General features: G+C 40.4%; 1 protein-coding gene across 1 annotated transcript in view; it reads right to left on the bottom strand.

Moving 5' to 3' along the window:
* Window positions 1–16302, bottom strand: part of ankrd13b (ankyrin repeat domain 13B) — a 46995-nt gene that overhangs the window by 28723 nt on the left and 1970 nt on the right. The window contains exon 2 of the mRNA XM_038693806.1: window positions 956–1091. Coding sequence (XP_038549734.1) covers window positions 956–1091 — 136 coding nt within the window. The remainder of the gene's footprint in view (window positions 1–955; window positions 1092–16302) is intronic.

Raw genomic sequence — 16302 nt, 5'->3', positions numbered from 1 at the left:
GATTAACTTTGATCCAGTTATACTCTGGACCCACTTGCACGTTTAAAGGTGGACAGAGGGTCCTGCAAATCACTCAGGCTCGAGATTTAAGACCACTTCCTTCACTAATTTTGGAGACAGATGACAGCAAAAACAAAAACCTAAGTATGTCGGTGGCATAATGGACCCCAACAAAGGGTGTTACATCAGCCAATATAATTTCAGTGTTTAAAAAAAATGAATTAATTTCATGCGCCATTAGTCTCCCATTGCCAGACCTATCTGCACACTACATTTGCACAGTGCCAGCAGTTAAGAGATGTCTGGCTGAAGCCACAGTTGTTCTGCGAAAGAGGTGGTGAAGGAAAGCATCGTGAGTGGTTTGTATTTTCTAAACCTGTAGACACGCAAGCATGTTCTTTAAACATAGAACCCTTTCATGTTAATGGAATAATATAATAAAGCACATCACAGTATGGACCAAGCAGCCTCTTTATCACTTCCAGTAGATCCTCATAATCACACTGATGCCACTTGAAGAATTTGTCGATTATCAATAAATAATAACACTGTTCAATAAATATATTATATTTCTGTGTGGCACTTTAAGGGAGGATGGCACAGTTTTACTAGTGCAATTAGAGCTAGCTTTTCATGGTTATGTGCAATGATAGATAGCGTAAAAATACGGAGACATAAGGGTTTAAGTGTTTAAATGTGGTCATACGCTTTAACCACTGGTGTGAGATAGAAACTACCAATTGTCTCTAACATGGTCTCATTGTATCCTATAATTACTTTGACAATGATATATTATTGTATAAAATGCTGCACATAGCACATTTATCTGGAAACACACTCCAATCCCCAGCACACCACACAATAATGCATAATGTATACTGTACATTGCACATACTCAGAACAGAACTCAGTTTCCCTCCACAGAAAACACACACACACACACACACACACTCACCAGTCCATCCATTGCGGTTCTCCTTGCTAACGTCAGCTCCGTGCTGCAGCAGGACCCGGGCGCAGTCCAGGTGGCCCAGTGTGACAGCCAGGTGGAGAGGAGTCCGACCCCGAGGGTCCAGGAACTCTAAATCAGTCTGGAAGGAGAAGGGGGGGTAGAAAAGAAAAGGAAGACAGAGGAAAAAAGCAGTGACAGAGAGGAAATGGTTAATAATTAATAGTTAATAGTAATAGTTAATAGTAAGTGAGGGGAATGAGCAAAAAGGGGAGAGGAGCAGACAGAGAGAAAATAAGTACGAGGAGAGGAAATTGGGGTTAATTGCGTATCATTGTAGTGCTCTTCTAGTTCAGACAGAGAGGGTGGAAGAATCAGAAAAAATAATAGAGACACAAGTGTGAAGATGACGACAGAACAATGGAAAGAGAGACGGTGCTAAGTGATCTGTTACCACCCCAACATGGCTTGGTGCTGCACTCCTGTATCCCACTTATTTCTTGCTGAATGGATGGTGTTTAGATGAACACAGACAGGACTGTCTGCACAGGCCTCCACACCCAGAGCTCTTTAAACAGCCTCATGTCTGCTAGTCTTCAAAACTTAGATCATTGGGGTTCGGAAAGGCTTTCCAGTTTAAATCCTGGCAGGGAAATGGGAGCAGGTAAAGTAAATAAGGAACGCAGTTCTCAAACTGATGCGATGCCATTGACCAAAGTATCTAAGCTACAGCATCTTTGTGACCAAAAATACATGGGTTTTCTTCTTCTGAACATGTACAGCTATGTAATTCTGACAACAGTATTGCTGAACAAAAAGCATAATTGTTGCTTGAGGCTTCTCTTAAACTCTCAGCTCCACTCTCTATTTAGAAGCATGTCAACAAGACCTCATTTGTCAGCCATATTACATTAGTGTTATCTGTCATATCAATCATGCAGTAATCATCATTACTGAATTAAAAAGAATCATTACAGGGGGCTTTTAAACCCTCTCACACATATCAAAAGGCATTTTGTAGACGGCTATGGATAATTTTAGATGCTCAGAATATTAACTTTTTGTCTTTGGTCAGGGACATAGGATTTACACATAGTCAGGACACACTGATTGAAACCAACCAAGGTTCTTAGTAAATCACCCATAACAGGTACTAAAATTGCACACAATATTTTAGAATGCACACGCAATTTAGTACTCTTTATTCGGGATGTTAGTAAATCGGCCCAAACTGTGTTAGATCAGATGAGAAAATATCTCTAACTATAGCAAGCAGATTATTAGCTTAGCTTAGCTTAACATAAAGACTGTCAGCAAAAACAGCTAGCCTTGCTCTGTCCAAAGAAGAAAAACAAAATCGACCTACCAGCACCTCTAAAGCTTAATGTGTTCATTAGTGAGATTTAAGTGTTGGCTAGGCGCTGTGAAATTATGCTAGCATGTAACTAAAACCAAAATTATTTCCCTTTAAGAGATTTAACAAAGCATGAAGTGTTAATTAATGAGTTTAAGAGGTGACTGTAGGTGCATTTATTATTTTTTTTAACCTTTTGACATGGCAAACAGGCTACCTTTTGCTAGCCTGTTTGCCCCTGCTTTCAGCTAAGCTAAATGCTGTCTGCTTCATATTGAAGTTACAGAGAGAAGTGGTATCAATCTTCTCATCTAACTCCCTGCAAAAGGGATTGAATCAGAAAGGCTAAAAGTAATAATATATAATAATAATAAATTGATACTTTTTAGGCATGTGAATAAATGCTGAGCTGAGGAAAGTATTGGTCCTAATGCAGGTCTTGTGCTTCACATGTATTTACAGGTGTCAGCCCAAGAATCTCTACAGGGAGTCTCCAGTATCATAGACATGTCATTATTGATCAGGAAAACTGAGAATACAATGCAATACAAGTGTTGGCGCGTCAAACTGTAACAGTGCCCATGTTTCTTCCAGTATGTTTATTACTACACGAGCTGTGGGGCTTGTACACCTGATGAGATGTCTCATTTGATTGAATCAATCACGCTGGCTGCATTGCGCTGCATGAAACTCCCCATCCCTCTCTCTGTCCATTCCCCAGGCCGTTCAGTGCACCACTGTTTTCAGGTCGCACTCCTTCAAAATCAGTGACTTCTACAACACTGATCTCAGATCTGCCTTCCAACTGAACAGGGCCGCCAACAGGCACCATTATGCATGGCCTAGGCTGATCCAAGGTCAGATCTGTCAGTCCGTTGCGGGCTTGAATTCTAATCAGGGATTACTCTCTGAGATAAGTGCACACAGAATCAGCACTTTAATAAAGACCTTCAGGAAGCTGTCGAGAATTCTTTCCAGGAACAAAAATGAAACCATTTGTAGAACATTGTGAGGGCTTGAGTTGTTGTTTTCTTATAGTGTGTTTATGATATTAATAGTCACTTTATGTCATAAATATGGCTTAGCAGGTGAATTCAGGGAAGAGATCTTATTGATCCACATGAATTTCTAAATGAAAGCAGTGAAGGAGGAAATGTGTTAAAGGCGAAGTCAAAGAAGTAACTGAGAATAGACCAACCAAAAAAGAGCAACTCAATATAAGGAGGCCGGCCTGAATATTTACTACACTCAGTGCATAATATACTAATAAAAATGGCAGTTACAGTCCAACAGTAGTTGACTGTTACACTCCGAAAAACATACACTGTGAGCAGAGCCAGGAAAACTCAGCAGTTACATTATCAAGCAATTACTGCAGCCCCCTGTTTCTGGTATTTGCAAGGGAAATGAGGAAGACTGCAATACACAAAAACATGGATGAGCGTATGAATGCACGTACAGACACAAGGCTGCACATCATGCTCACATACACAAGGACTCACGCTCTTAAAATTTTTAAATATATACTGTATTGAGTTTAGAAGCGCATAACTCAATAATAAGAACATAATATCAGGGTTTCAGTGTGTTAATGGGTGTACTATCTGTACGATCTCTGACTAGCCACTCAGCTCTCTGTTCTCCACAGTTCTTTCACAAGCAACCCTGAAGAGACAGGGTGAGAGACAAAGAGACAGACATAAATAACGTGGCTAGTGGAACTCCTATTGTAAGAAACTGCCTGTCAAGCAACAACTGCAACATGTAAGATGGGCGAAGATGGAGAAAAAGAGAAAAAGAAAAGAGCGACAGATTGCTGTTGCAAATGATGGCTTTGGCAAACAGAGATATGGGGAGGGGTGAGGAAAGAGAACAGACAGAGAAAGAGAGTTAGAAGTGAGGAGGCAGAGATGGGAGCTGAAGGAGACAACAACATGCTGGAATCCCTCAGGAGCCTCGTGGAGACTGGGGAATAGAGGGAGGGAGAGCAATAGCAACGCAGGAGAAGAAAGAGCAGTCAGCTTTGTTTGTTTGTGTGTGCTGGATTACGAGTGCAGGTGCAGCATGAAAATAAAGCCACTTTCGGTGCTGTGTGTGTGCATGTTTAACACAAGCGGTGTCTCAAAGGACAAACAGCATGTGCTTAGGCAGCACAAATATGAAGAACTGTCAATGTCACAGGAAGAAAAAGTCTGAAGAAGGTGTCCATCATTGAAGCAGCATGAGAGAACGAGATTGTGTAAGCAAAACCCAAAACTAAATAAGCCATGGAAATGGTATTTTGGAGAGAAACCCTTCACATATTGTTGTAAGCACATGAAAGGGAGAAAAAAAGAGAGAAGCAGAAACACTAAGCTGAAGGTAAAAAAATAGATTAGAGAAAGTGGAATGTAAGAGAAAAAGAGCCGCTTGGCTTTTCCTTTGATTCTTGTCTTTTTATGGCACTTTACTGTCTCACAGCTGTTCTTTCATCCATTACTCCCCCCTTTAAGTGGCAGCGTGTAATATAGGTGATTATCAATTTAAGCTTATTTTACAGCTGTACTCAATTTCAATTACTCTGGAAGAACTGAGGGTGAACGGCTGAAATGCAGCACGAAGAAACGATGGGGGAGGGAGGAGAGGAGCTAAAGGGGGATGCTTGCGAGGGCGGGGATAAACAGAAACATGTGGCAAGGTGGACGGAGACAGAAAGAGAGGGCGGGAAAGCCAGGAAAGTATAGCAGTGGGGTGATTATAGAAGAAAGGGAAGATGTAGAAGGATGTACAATATATAACACAGGATGACAGGGAAACAACAGAACAACCCACTGAACTGTAGTTTCTGTAGCTGCCCCACCCCTCAATTACACTTGATGTAACTCCTTTCTTAGTATCCATTATGTTGGTCATTGCAACTCACTCAGCTTGTTGATGTCTGACAAAAGGCCTTATTTTTATTTTTGACCTTAATCAAAGTTGGAATGTCTTGACTGAGAGCATCATTCAACATACTTCTAGATTTTAATAGAGCCAGGCATCACCAATCTGGATCAGGGTCTCCATCCAGCAACATCTCCATCGTCAGCTCTCCTTTGCTGTGTCTGGTACACTAACACAACACCTACCCCTTGTCAAATGTTCAAAACAACACAAGTCAGTGTTTGAGAAACTTGGCCAAGAAATTTGCTGTGTTCATTCAGTCCAATTTGCATCAGTAATAGCCGTGACACGTATAAATTGAGTACGGTGACAGGTGGTCAGAGTTGACAGAGCTCATAGAGAACTATAATTTACGCTGTGAACTCTGGATAAAGTTCAGGATAGTAAAAACTTCATTCATGGGAAACAGAGGGGGAGATGGAGGCAAGCAGTGATGGTCTCTGAGCATTTCATTCTGCTGAACAGCAACACATTAACATCAATGGCCTCCCACCATTACACACTGACCTGCAGACATATTTGCTTATTCAAATATGGAGTTGAAAAACAAAACACACACAGTCATATTTCTATCACTTTTGGGGACATTACATTGACTTACATTCCCTTACCATAACCCCTACTGGCCTGAACCTTATACCCTAACCTTAACCTAAAAAGTCTTCACCTAAAATGTAATTATTTACATTATGGGGACTTGCATTTTGTCCCCATAAGGAAGGTGAGTCCCTGCAATTTGACTGTGTAAACAGATTTATATCCCCATGACATTAATAATATCCACACACACACACACATATATAAACACGGTTTCATTCGCCTTGTTTGACTTGTGTGGTTTCGGTGGTTGGGGACATTATGTCATCCCTGCTTGTCTCTTCACTCGACAATGAAATCACAATGGAGGGCATACTGTGGTCACGTCTGTGATGAAAGGTGGGGCACATGACACATTTCTGGTGAGATGATGTCTTTTTTAAAAACTGTTTAATGTAACTATCACTTGGTCAATCACACGATAATAACAATGTATCGGCATATTTCACTGCAGTCATTTTAGCTTGTCATAGTAGGAAAAGCATGGGTGTAACTAACAATGTTAAGAAGATTGTCGCTCTATTCAAGTGTCCCAGTAAGCCATGAGTGTGACAGTGAGCCAACACTAGATGAAATAGGATGAATTGTCTCCCCATTAAGAAAGGCGCTTTGTGCATTTACGCACGAGGTACAGCCACATAACATCATTGATTATTTAATTATTTGAATCTCCTGACACTCCGACAGGATCAGTCAGGATGAACTGACAGCAGCATCTAAACATGAAAGTAATTCATTAAAGCACAAACACAAAGCCTAAAGATATGTATTTACTCGTGATCCATCAGGGGAGCTACCGTCTTGTTAAGAGGAGCCGAGCTCCCCTGTAGTTTGCACCCTGCCTACAATCTCGACCATCGGATTCCCGCAACAGGAAATAGCGTTTGTCTTTTACTCATGGATTTGTTATTCTGGTGCCGAAATGTTTCTCGGTGTTGATGAATTATTAAAAAAACAAAACACCACTTAATTTCGGGTTAAAATGCATCGTAACATGCGTTACTGAGATTGTAACAATGTATCAGTTGTTTTTAGTAATGTGTTACATTACTGCGTTACAGCAAAAAGCAGTACATTGCTGTAATTGCGTTACTTTTGCAACACGTTACTCCCAACACTGATTATAACAAGAAAAGCAATAACAACAATGTATTTAATATTCTCTTCAGCATATAAAACCATGCTGTATTTCTAATCCTAGACAGTCATACATTCAGACAGTGTACCTGTTGGTAGTCCAAGCTAAAATTTGTAAAATCAATTTCAAAATGTATTGTAAAGTTCAATAAATAGAAATGAGATGATTTGAGAAGATTGATACCACTTTTGTGTCTGTACGGTAAATATGAATCAACAGCAAGCAACCTGTTAGCTTAGCTTAGCACAAAGACTGGAAACAGGGAAACGGCTAGTGTGGTTCTACTACTACTACTACTACTAGCACCTTTAAAGCTCACTAATTATTAACACATCATGTCTTGTTTGTTTATCTGTACAAAAGATAAAGTCTAAAAAAACAACATGCTTATGTGCCCGCACTATTTCTTGGCAAAGCACAGTGGCTTAATGGTCTTGTCATCCAGGCAACCAGCTGTCAGCAGAGATTGGCTAGCTGTTTACCACTGTTTTCAGTTTTTATGCTAAGCTAAGCTAACTGTCTGTTGGCTCCAGCTACATATTTTTCATATAGACATGCCAGACGCTAACTCTCGGAAAAGCGTATAACAAAACGTCAACCTATTTTGTTAGTAGTATAAAAAATATCCACATCAGAAAGAGCAATTTATTGTAGTGTGTTACTCCTACAACTGCAGAACTGGCTGTGACCAACTGAACAAACTAATCAACTTCCTTTTAGAGCAATTCAAACCTTTTGCTTTTAAAGGAATACAGATGAGATTGTCATTAGTATGCTGACGCTACAAAGCATTTTGTCTGTGCTGTTGTTCAGCCAGAAAAAGAGGTGACGTTATAAGGCTGCATTGCTCCTTCAGTGTAGTTTCTGAGATTCAGCTCTCCTTACAAAAATGGATAACGTCTCACCATCAGCACTGTGTCAAACTGTTTCATTATAAGAAGGAAATGTTGTCATTATGATGACATATAGTTCCTTGGTGAGAAAACATTGCATTTCTAATGAGATGTGCGAATTTCTTTTGTTTCTCGCTGTGGCAGCTCTGCATGTGTTGCATACAATTTGGACCAAACGGAGGCACACTGTTCATGTTTTCTCTTTCTTGCCTCCATTTTTCTTCTTTGCTTCCTTACATACCTTCTTCCTCTATTTTTTCAAAACTTCTCTAACACTGCCACCACTTTTTAAAACCCTTTACTTACAGATGTGTATCTCACCTTGCTCTTTTTTGCCTTCCTTCGCTACCTTCACAATTTATTCCTTTGCACAATTCACTCATTTTTTCCTCTCTATCTCTACATTCCCTTCCCTTTTTTCTTTTCTTTCTCTCCTTACCCCATATCTATGTCTTTTAATCAGACTCTTTTCTAGTTATCTTCTGCTCCCCTCCCTCAGTTTCCTTCATTCCCATCTCATCTTGCCCTCCCTCAATAGTGAGCTCAGTAGAGGTTGCATTATTGATAGGCATCTCTATCTGTGGCATCTGCTCCTTCTCTCACTCCCCCTCCCTCCCTCTTTCTCTCCCCCTCTCTCTCTCGCTCAGTGTGTGCGTGGCCTGATGCTGCTTGGCAGGTACTTAGGCCAACATCAATCTTTCATACAAACACCGCACACACACACACACACACACACACACACTTACACATAATTGTGCATATACACGTACAGCAGCTTTCCCAAAATGTTTGTGCATGGGGCGCACAGGAGCAGAGGATGGTGATGGGAGGGAGGAGTATAAAAATAACTTTTCCTCCCCCCGCCTCCCTTCTCGTTTCTGATTCTACATCCAGAGGAGACTTTGACAAACGCTATACTGCCATGAAACCCTGATCCATTTCCAGTGTGACACTGCTTCAGAAATTAAAGAACAGTTCAAAACCTGCGTCATAGATGATAGACTGAGCAGAACGAATGGTGACGATAACACCGCAGAAGAATAACATAAGCTCTCGCAGCATCTCACTCATCTTAACGCAGCCGAGGTTCAAATTTCCACTTGTGCAGCTGCATTAAACCAAATGAAAAAGCTGACCTACATCCTAGCGTATATAATGTTTCTCTGTCTCACTGCACTTTATTTTGTTTACTGCCATTCTTGTAATCTTGGCAGATAGATAGACAGAAAGACAGAGATAGAAAAAGCACAAACAGACGAGGGATGCTGATGGAGCTGTCAGAATGGCAACAGAAGTTTCTTTGGTGTTTATCTAAAGGTGCTGACACCTGTTTGTTGCAGTGAGCTGACAGGCCTCACCAAAACGCGAGGAAAGACATGCATGCAGGCCAACAGAGAGAGAGAGAGAGAGAGAGAGAGAGAGAGAGAGAGAGAGAGAGAGAGAGAGAGAGCACTTATTCTCACTACTCACACTTGCAAAGATGTAGGCACACTCACAGATGGATAGAGCACATCTTTTGTAGGAATGAGGCAGACAGTGCATATGCTATAAAAAGAGCATAATCACACAATGTAGCCTACTGGAGTGAAACACCACAGGTGTCACTTTATTTCTGTGTGTGTGTGTGTGTGTGTGTGTGTGTGTGTGTGTGTGTGTGTGTGTGTGTGTGTGTGTGTGTGTTTGTGTGTGTATGTGAGCAGCAATTTCAGGGAAACACAGTGGTCAGGCAAGAGATGGTTGCACTTAGCCTGGGACTGATAATGAAATCAAAGGGTAATTTTTCTTGGACATCAAGCATTTTACAGGCAGAAAATTTGCTGGTCAAATAAAGGAATATGATGATGGCTTAATACGCTTTTGTTTACATTCATTCAGTTATTGGTACCTGGCACATTCAAGTTCCTCGAAATGGTAAAATGGGTTATAACAGCATAGTTAGTTTTTCGCCTGGAACCCATGGGGTAAAGCAGCAGATCCTTAAAAATGTCCAAAAGTCAGTGTATTGATTTATACATTTAGAAAATATACTTGCTTAAACTTCCCAACATTTTATGTGCTCACAAACCATCCTGTATAATCATACATTCATCCAAACAAGTATGTCCATGTGAATTATTCAAAGGCAGTCCAAATATTTAAAATATTTAACTAAGCAGACATAGTTATCTATTTGCTATTTCTTTTTAGCATGTTTGAGTGGGTTAATGTTGTTGTGTAATGTTAACAATGCTAATTTAAAGCTGGGGTAGGCAATGTATTTCAGAAGCATTTTTGTTGTATTTCTTGAAATTCTCTTTACATCCCAACTGCAGTCAATAAATCAAATGCTCTGACACAAAAAGTTAAATTAAAATCTGATATCTGTGGCTAAGCACAGCCAATAATTTCATTCAAAATTAAATGATTGGCTGGCCTAACTGCCTGTCTCCTTCTTTACCTGCCTACCTGTGCACTCACTGCACATGAAAATGTGTTTTGGGGGAGTATTTTGGGAGGAGGCCTGAGAGGAGGGGGTGGGATTTTTTGGTTGAAGTTGGATACTCTCAAAATCTGTATTTTGCTAGTTCTCCAATGTTGCCTACTCCAGCTTTAAGCCGAGTTGTTTTTGAAGGGCTGTGGCTAAACAGAAAGCTGTAGAAACAAACACCATAAAATACATTGTAGAGGATATCAAAACAAGTTATTTAATCCAGTATGACTAGGCAATCCATCCAACACCATCATAGGGAAAGCATGGCCTCTGATTCGGAAGAACAAACCCTCATGGGCTGTCTTGCTTACCCATTTTTGAATCATATAAACAGGTGAGAGGACAAATCCCCCAGTATAATACCCGCCTTGAATAGGTTTGACAAACTCTTAGGTCTTTTTGACAATCTATGAGGAGGTAATAGTTGATGCACTGCTGCAAGGCTAAAAAACTGCATTGTTCCTTGGGAATGTTTGTCTTGCCAACCCGCCAGTATCCTTTTCAGTAACCTGCATAGACTTTTTACAAGGTGGCTTAGCAGTATGATATCCCGATAATTAAATCAGACTCACCAGGCATCCTTTTGGAAAATTTGGACAAAGGCCATACAATTTTGTAATTTTACAGGAACCATAACAACTGTACAACCTCCAGTGGATATTTTAGCATACTTCATCCTTGGTGCTGTGCCATCATGGAACTACTGAACTTGGCTGGAACTTCACTTCCACATTAACCTCTACCAGTGTAATGGGACCTGACCCTCCACACTCTTCTAGCAATGCCCTCTACATGGAAGACATGATCACAGGGCAAGTTTTAACAATGTTCCCAGTTGAGGTCAGGACATTTGTGCCCGTGCTGAGCACAGCCTGTGTGACGATGACCTCTTAAGAGATGCTGGCTTGCCAACAAAACCGCATGAAAGATTAATACAGTGCATAAAACCCAGAGTCAAACATGGTGGTTGAAATATTCACTTGCGGGGTAGTGTTTTGCCTATACTGGAGGAGGTGATTTTCACAGTGTCAGAGTTGTAGCATCCCTATGGGATCAAGTTGTGGCCGAAAGGATTAATGTCAATCTACTGAATTGCCTCAACTCTGTAAAAATTGGATGGCAAATAAGTTTCCACAGCTAAATGCTGACAAAACACAAGTTTCTTATTTTTGAGCAAGCTGGCGTTTTCTTGAAGGTGATGGAAAGTCTTGGCTCTTTCTCCTCTTCTGTTAGACCTGCCCTTGTTAATCTGGGCGTTTCTATGGGCCAGACTTTGAGTTTGACCAGCTTGTAAATTGTTTGGTTCATTCCTGTTTCTGAGGAACATTGCTAAACTCAGGCTCATTGTGTACCTAGCTGAGATGGAGATGCGTTTATGTTCTTCCCGTCTTTACTATTGCAATTGCCTTTTCACCTGCCTTAAATAGACTTCTCTGAACCGCTTGCAAGTGGTCCAAAATGCTGCTGCCAAGCATCTGACCAAGTCCTCCAAATGATCTCATGTGACACCAATCCTGATGTTTTAACACTGGCTTCACATCAAATTCAGAATACAGTTCAAGATTTGTGTGATCACATTTAGAGCCTTGCATGGTCAGGCAACTGCATACATTAAGAGCTAGTGCAGGCATATAATACCAGTAGGAATCCTCTGATCAGGGTTTGTTGGTTGTTCATCGCGCCAGGCTCAAGCCAAAAGGAGACCGTGCTTTTGAGGTTGTAGCTCCTAAATGTTGGGACTCTCTCCTATTAAGATCTGTAGACACTATGAACACCTTTAAAAAGCAGCTCAAGATCCATTTGTTTAGACTTGCTTTTGTTTAGTTTGTTTTTGTTTAGTTTCGCCTTGTGTTTTTAGCTGGATGTCTGCATTTAATGTCTGCTCTCTCTCTCTTATTTGCTTTCTTGTCTTTTATTGTGAAGCGCTTGGTGACATCTGCTCTTGAAAAGTGCTAATGAATTAACTTACTTACATTGATTGTGAAACAAAACTATGCCTGATCCTTACTTGGACATCAAGCTTGGCATACTTGATGTACAATGAAGAGCAAAGAGTGATGACTTGAATGACTTTAACTCTTACTTTTAGACGACTGCCACAGAAACTATATTCTTTATTATGAGTGATCATCGTTTGTGCCACTGTTAACTGCATTATGTCTGTTGCACAGGTTTTTACTTCTAGGTGTTCAATCTCTTCTCTCTGATTCCCTATATAATCCCTTTGTTTCCATTCCTTACCAGTCCAAGTGCTTCCTCCCCATCTTTCCTTTTTTTATTACCACCAACCCTTCTTTTTACATTTTACTGCCAATCTGTGTAAAACATTTCAGCAGTTTAACCAAATCTGATCCCAACCCAGTCCTCAGGGCATCTCTTTTTGGTTTTGCTGCGCTGCAATTAGGATGTGAGTTTCGTTACACAGAGTAAAGTAAGTGGGGTGGTGATAATGGTGAAAGATGGATGGCTGGAGGTATAGAGGGACAGAAGGCACCAGGTGAAGAGGATAAGAAAAACTTTATACAGTGGGTGGATGTGATTAGAGGAAACATGGAGAAGCAGGCTGAGAAGAGAAGGTGCAGGCAGAGAGCAGATGGTTGGCGTAAAGATAGAGGCAATGAACCCATGAGCTTTAATTTATGCCTCCGTTCCCTCATGCCAGCAACCCAGCACAAGACTTTATGATGCTGATTTAACATTAGCACCTTGCCGTGAGCATCATAATCAAACCACGCACCGAGAGAAAAAGAGAGCTGGGGTCAGACACAGTGAGGACAAGAAACAGCACTGGAGAGAAAAAGCAGAGGTCTTTGTGTAATTTCCTGCCTTTGTCTTGAGATAGACCATCACTCTCTACATGGCCCTGTTCTTTTTCAATCACACTGTGCTTTTACGTATGCGTGCAACCCAGACAGGGTCTGTTCATGGTCAAAGACTGTCACTGTTTCCTCCTCTCCTATTCTCTCTGTCTTCACTCCCTGCATCACCTTCTTTGTGCCTCTGCTCCTTGGTTCAGTCTGCCACTCTTGCCCTCTTTGCTTTTGCTATTTCATCTCTCTTTATCTACCTGGCTGTCAGTTGTCTCCTAAACATAAACGTTGTTTTATAATCCTGGTCAAGAACATCTTAAAATTGATCCCTCATCCATTCTTTTGTTCCCCACTGCTTGTTATTCTTCCTATTTTCCTTTCGTACTTCTCTATGTGGTCTGCTGTGTGTCTCTGGCATTTATTCAACCACTCCTCCTGTTACTATGTTCAGTTTCCTCTCTCTGGCTTTGCGTCGTAACATTGATATCAGATGTACCAATTATTCCACAGTAGCCTGCTGTGGCTGCAATTCTGTTCCCCTCACTTACTCACACATACAATCTGTTACACGGTGCTCATGGGGGATTGTGCAAACATAGTAGTTTCTACATATAGTTTTAAAGTCTTATACCACAAGTGTCGAAAAAAAAAGGCATTTTAAAAAACTTTCAACACAGCCAAGTGTCAACCAGCCATTCATGTTGTGCTGGAAGGAAATAAGACTGGGATCGGAAACAGTGCCGGATATTTGATGCATGCAAATGGTGAAAAGAAACGAGTCTCATCATTTCACCAAAGTCTGGGCAGGCTCTTAAAAAGCTCTGATATGGAAACAGCTGTAGATTACCTTTATTTTACTGTGGCATGCTGCAGAGGTCAGTGATATTATATTGTTCTTCCACAGACATTATTGTCCACTATCTGCACAACACTGCCTTTGTTATATGGGCTGTAACAGCATGGGAATAATGTGACATCCTAGTGCCTATCCTGTGATATGACAGGAATTATCACAATGCACTGTATTGTAATAATTTATTGTTGCAACAGGAATTATGCACGTCTTTCAAATATTATTATTCTTCCTCTTCTCTGCTCCCCCTGTCTTTTTCTGAAAAAAAAAAACTTTGTTCATTATTCCTTCAGCATTCAACTTCCATCACTTGCCTGCAGCTATAAAAAAAAAAAATCCTGACCAGAGCGATGGAAGTGCCAATTATTCAGAATGCTTCTTGACACCTGTCATTGACATCACACATGTGTATGCATGTGTGTTTCATTTCTGTGACTGACAGAAGCCCTTGGTTGGAGCATGATGGTGTTTGTGTGCCGTCCTAGTTTAGGGGCTCAGTTCTCTATATAACGTGTGTCATAAAGTGGATATAAAATGAGTTATGGGGTGTGACGCTGATATGCTACTTTTATTAGTTAAATAGCTGATATTAATTCATGAAGGATGTAAAGTGTTTGACTATGCAAAAAAATGCACTAGGTTGTACAATACATGCAAAACCATGATACATGCTTATATGTGCAAACACCCACACAAACAGACACAAAATAATTAAAAGCGCAAGACATATGGTTATTTTTCGAATAGTCAATGCTGAGCAGAAGTTCACCAACAATGAGAGGGGAACAAGAGAAGAGAGAAATGAAGCACTTGTTTTCAGTGGTGTTTACTACCTGTCTCCACGCAACTTGCTCTGATCTGCAATCAAACACAGATAGCCGATAACTGGGGTTTAGGGTCTAAGAGTGAGGAAAAATGGTTGTTGTGAAAAATGGGTAAAGTTGTGTTTGAGTGGTAAAGTTGTATTCTCTGCCCATCTTCCTCTTTTCTATTTTGTTGGTGCTTCTTTCAAAAGCATTAAATAGCTTTAAAGCCATAAAAACATGGCACCTACGAAATCCGACATAGTCGAGAAGCAAGGTGATTCATTACAATAAATGTCATGGCTTTGTTTAAATACTGCGTTATTAAAGATCACACAGTGTTGTTGTTTTAATGTTTCGTTACGTTTCTACTGTGGTGAACAACATACAGAATATTATATATTGGACCCTTTGTTTGCCATGGTATTGGCTAGAGACTGTCGTATACAAAAAGTCCTTATCATACACAAGCACAAGAGGAGAGAGACTTATCGTGCTGATTTACTAAGGATCAGCATCATAACACTTTGGTACTTGAGATGTACTTGTTGCAGATTTTGGTTTGTTCTCAGGCAGGACAAACAAGGCAGTCACTTTGGCTGAGTTTATAAAAAGATTAAAGATATAAAGTTATGATATACTTACCAAAGATTATAACTACAGTGATGTAGTTCTCAAGTCAAAAGATTATGTAAGTATATTAAATACAAGGTTGTTCTATACAGTACAAACAGCTATACAGAAAATAAATTATAGACTGCTATAATGAAAGTAACGTCTAAGAAACGGATGACCTGACACCTCAACTGGGACAAACATCCAACTGTTACTTTTCACATTATTACTTTTTTTCTCCATGGCAGTTCATTCGTAGAGAACGTGGTGGTGCCAGATGCATCCCCCCACATGGTGGCCGTCAGCCCTGTTTGCCAACCAGTGATGGATATGTATGTTGCAGAACATTTGTAGAATGCCGCAGTGCTTCTCTGGTGGTGATACTGAGTTGACAAAGATGGTCGGGTAAAACACAAGATGTCTGCAGTGCTTCAGCATAAATTTCAAAATACATTCCTGTTGGGAATTTGGTCACTAGGCTTAGAGGCATCCTGCATCAGCAAAAATGCTAGGCCAGCTCTGGATTTACACCAGTTGGTGGTACTAGATAAAAAGTCAGGGAGGAACCCCAGCGTCATTAGGATTCATTATCTCGGGACCATGAACATCTGATCTGTACACAATTTCATGGCAATCCATCCAATAGCTGTCAAGATATATTTAAATGTCAGGGTTAGAGCCACTTCGCTAGAGTAACTATTGGCTCAAAATGGATCCTTGTGCATTGAACCTATACATTAAATAATGAATTCCAAACTAAACACCAAAGTAAGGAATCTGATTATTTTAAATTAGTGTTAAGGCAGCAGGGTATGAAAATGAAACACCTGTAAAGCTACGTAAGTTTGAAAAGTTTTCGTTGTCTCCTTTCTCAAGAACATACATAGCTAATGTCCAG

The sequence above is a fragment of the Micropterus salmoides genome, unplaced genomic scaffold (assembly GCF_014851395.1).
Source record: "Micropterus salmoides isolate LMB-PRFRI ecotype aquatic unplaced genomic scaffold, ASM1485139v1 Ms_hic_scaffold_3, whole genome shotgun sequence".
Taxonomy (NCBI): domain Eukaryota; kingdom Metazoa; phylum Chordata; class Actinopteri; order Centrarchiformes; family Centrarchidae; genus Micropterus; species Micropterus salmoides.
Note: the sequence above shows the minus strand (reverse complement) of the source record. Positions and strands in the feature narration are given on the sequence as shown.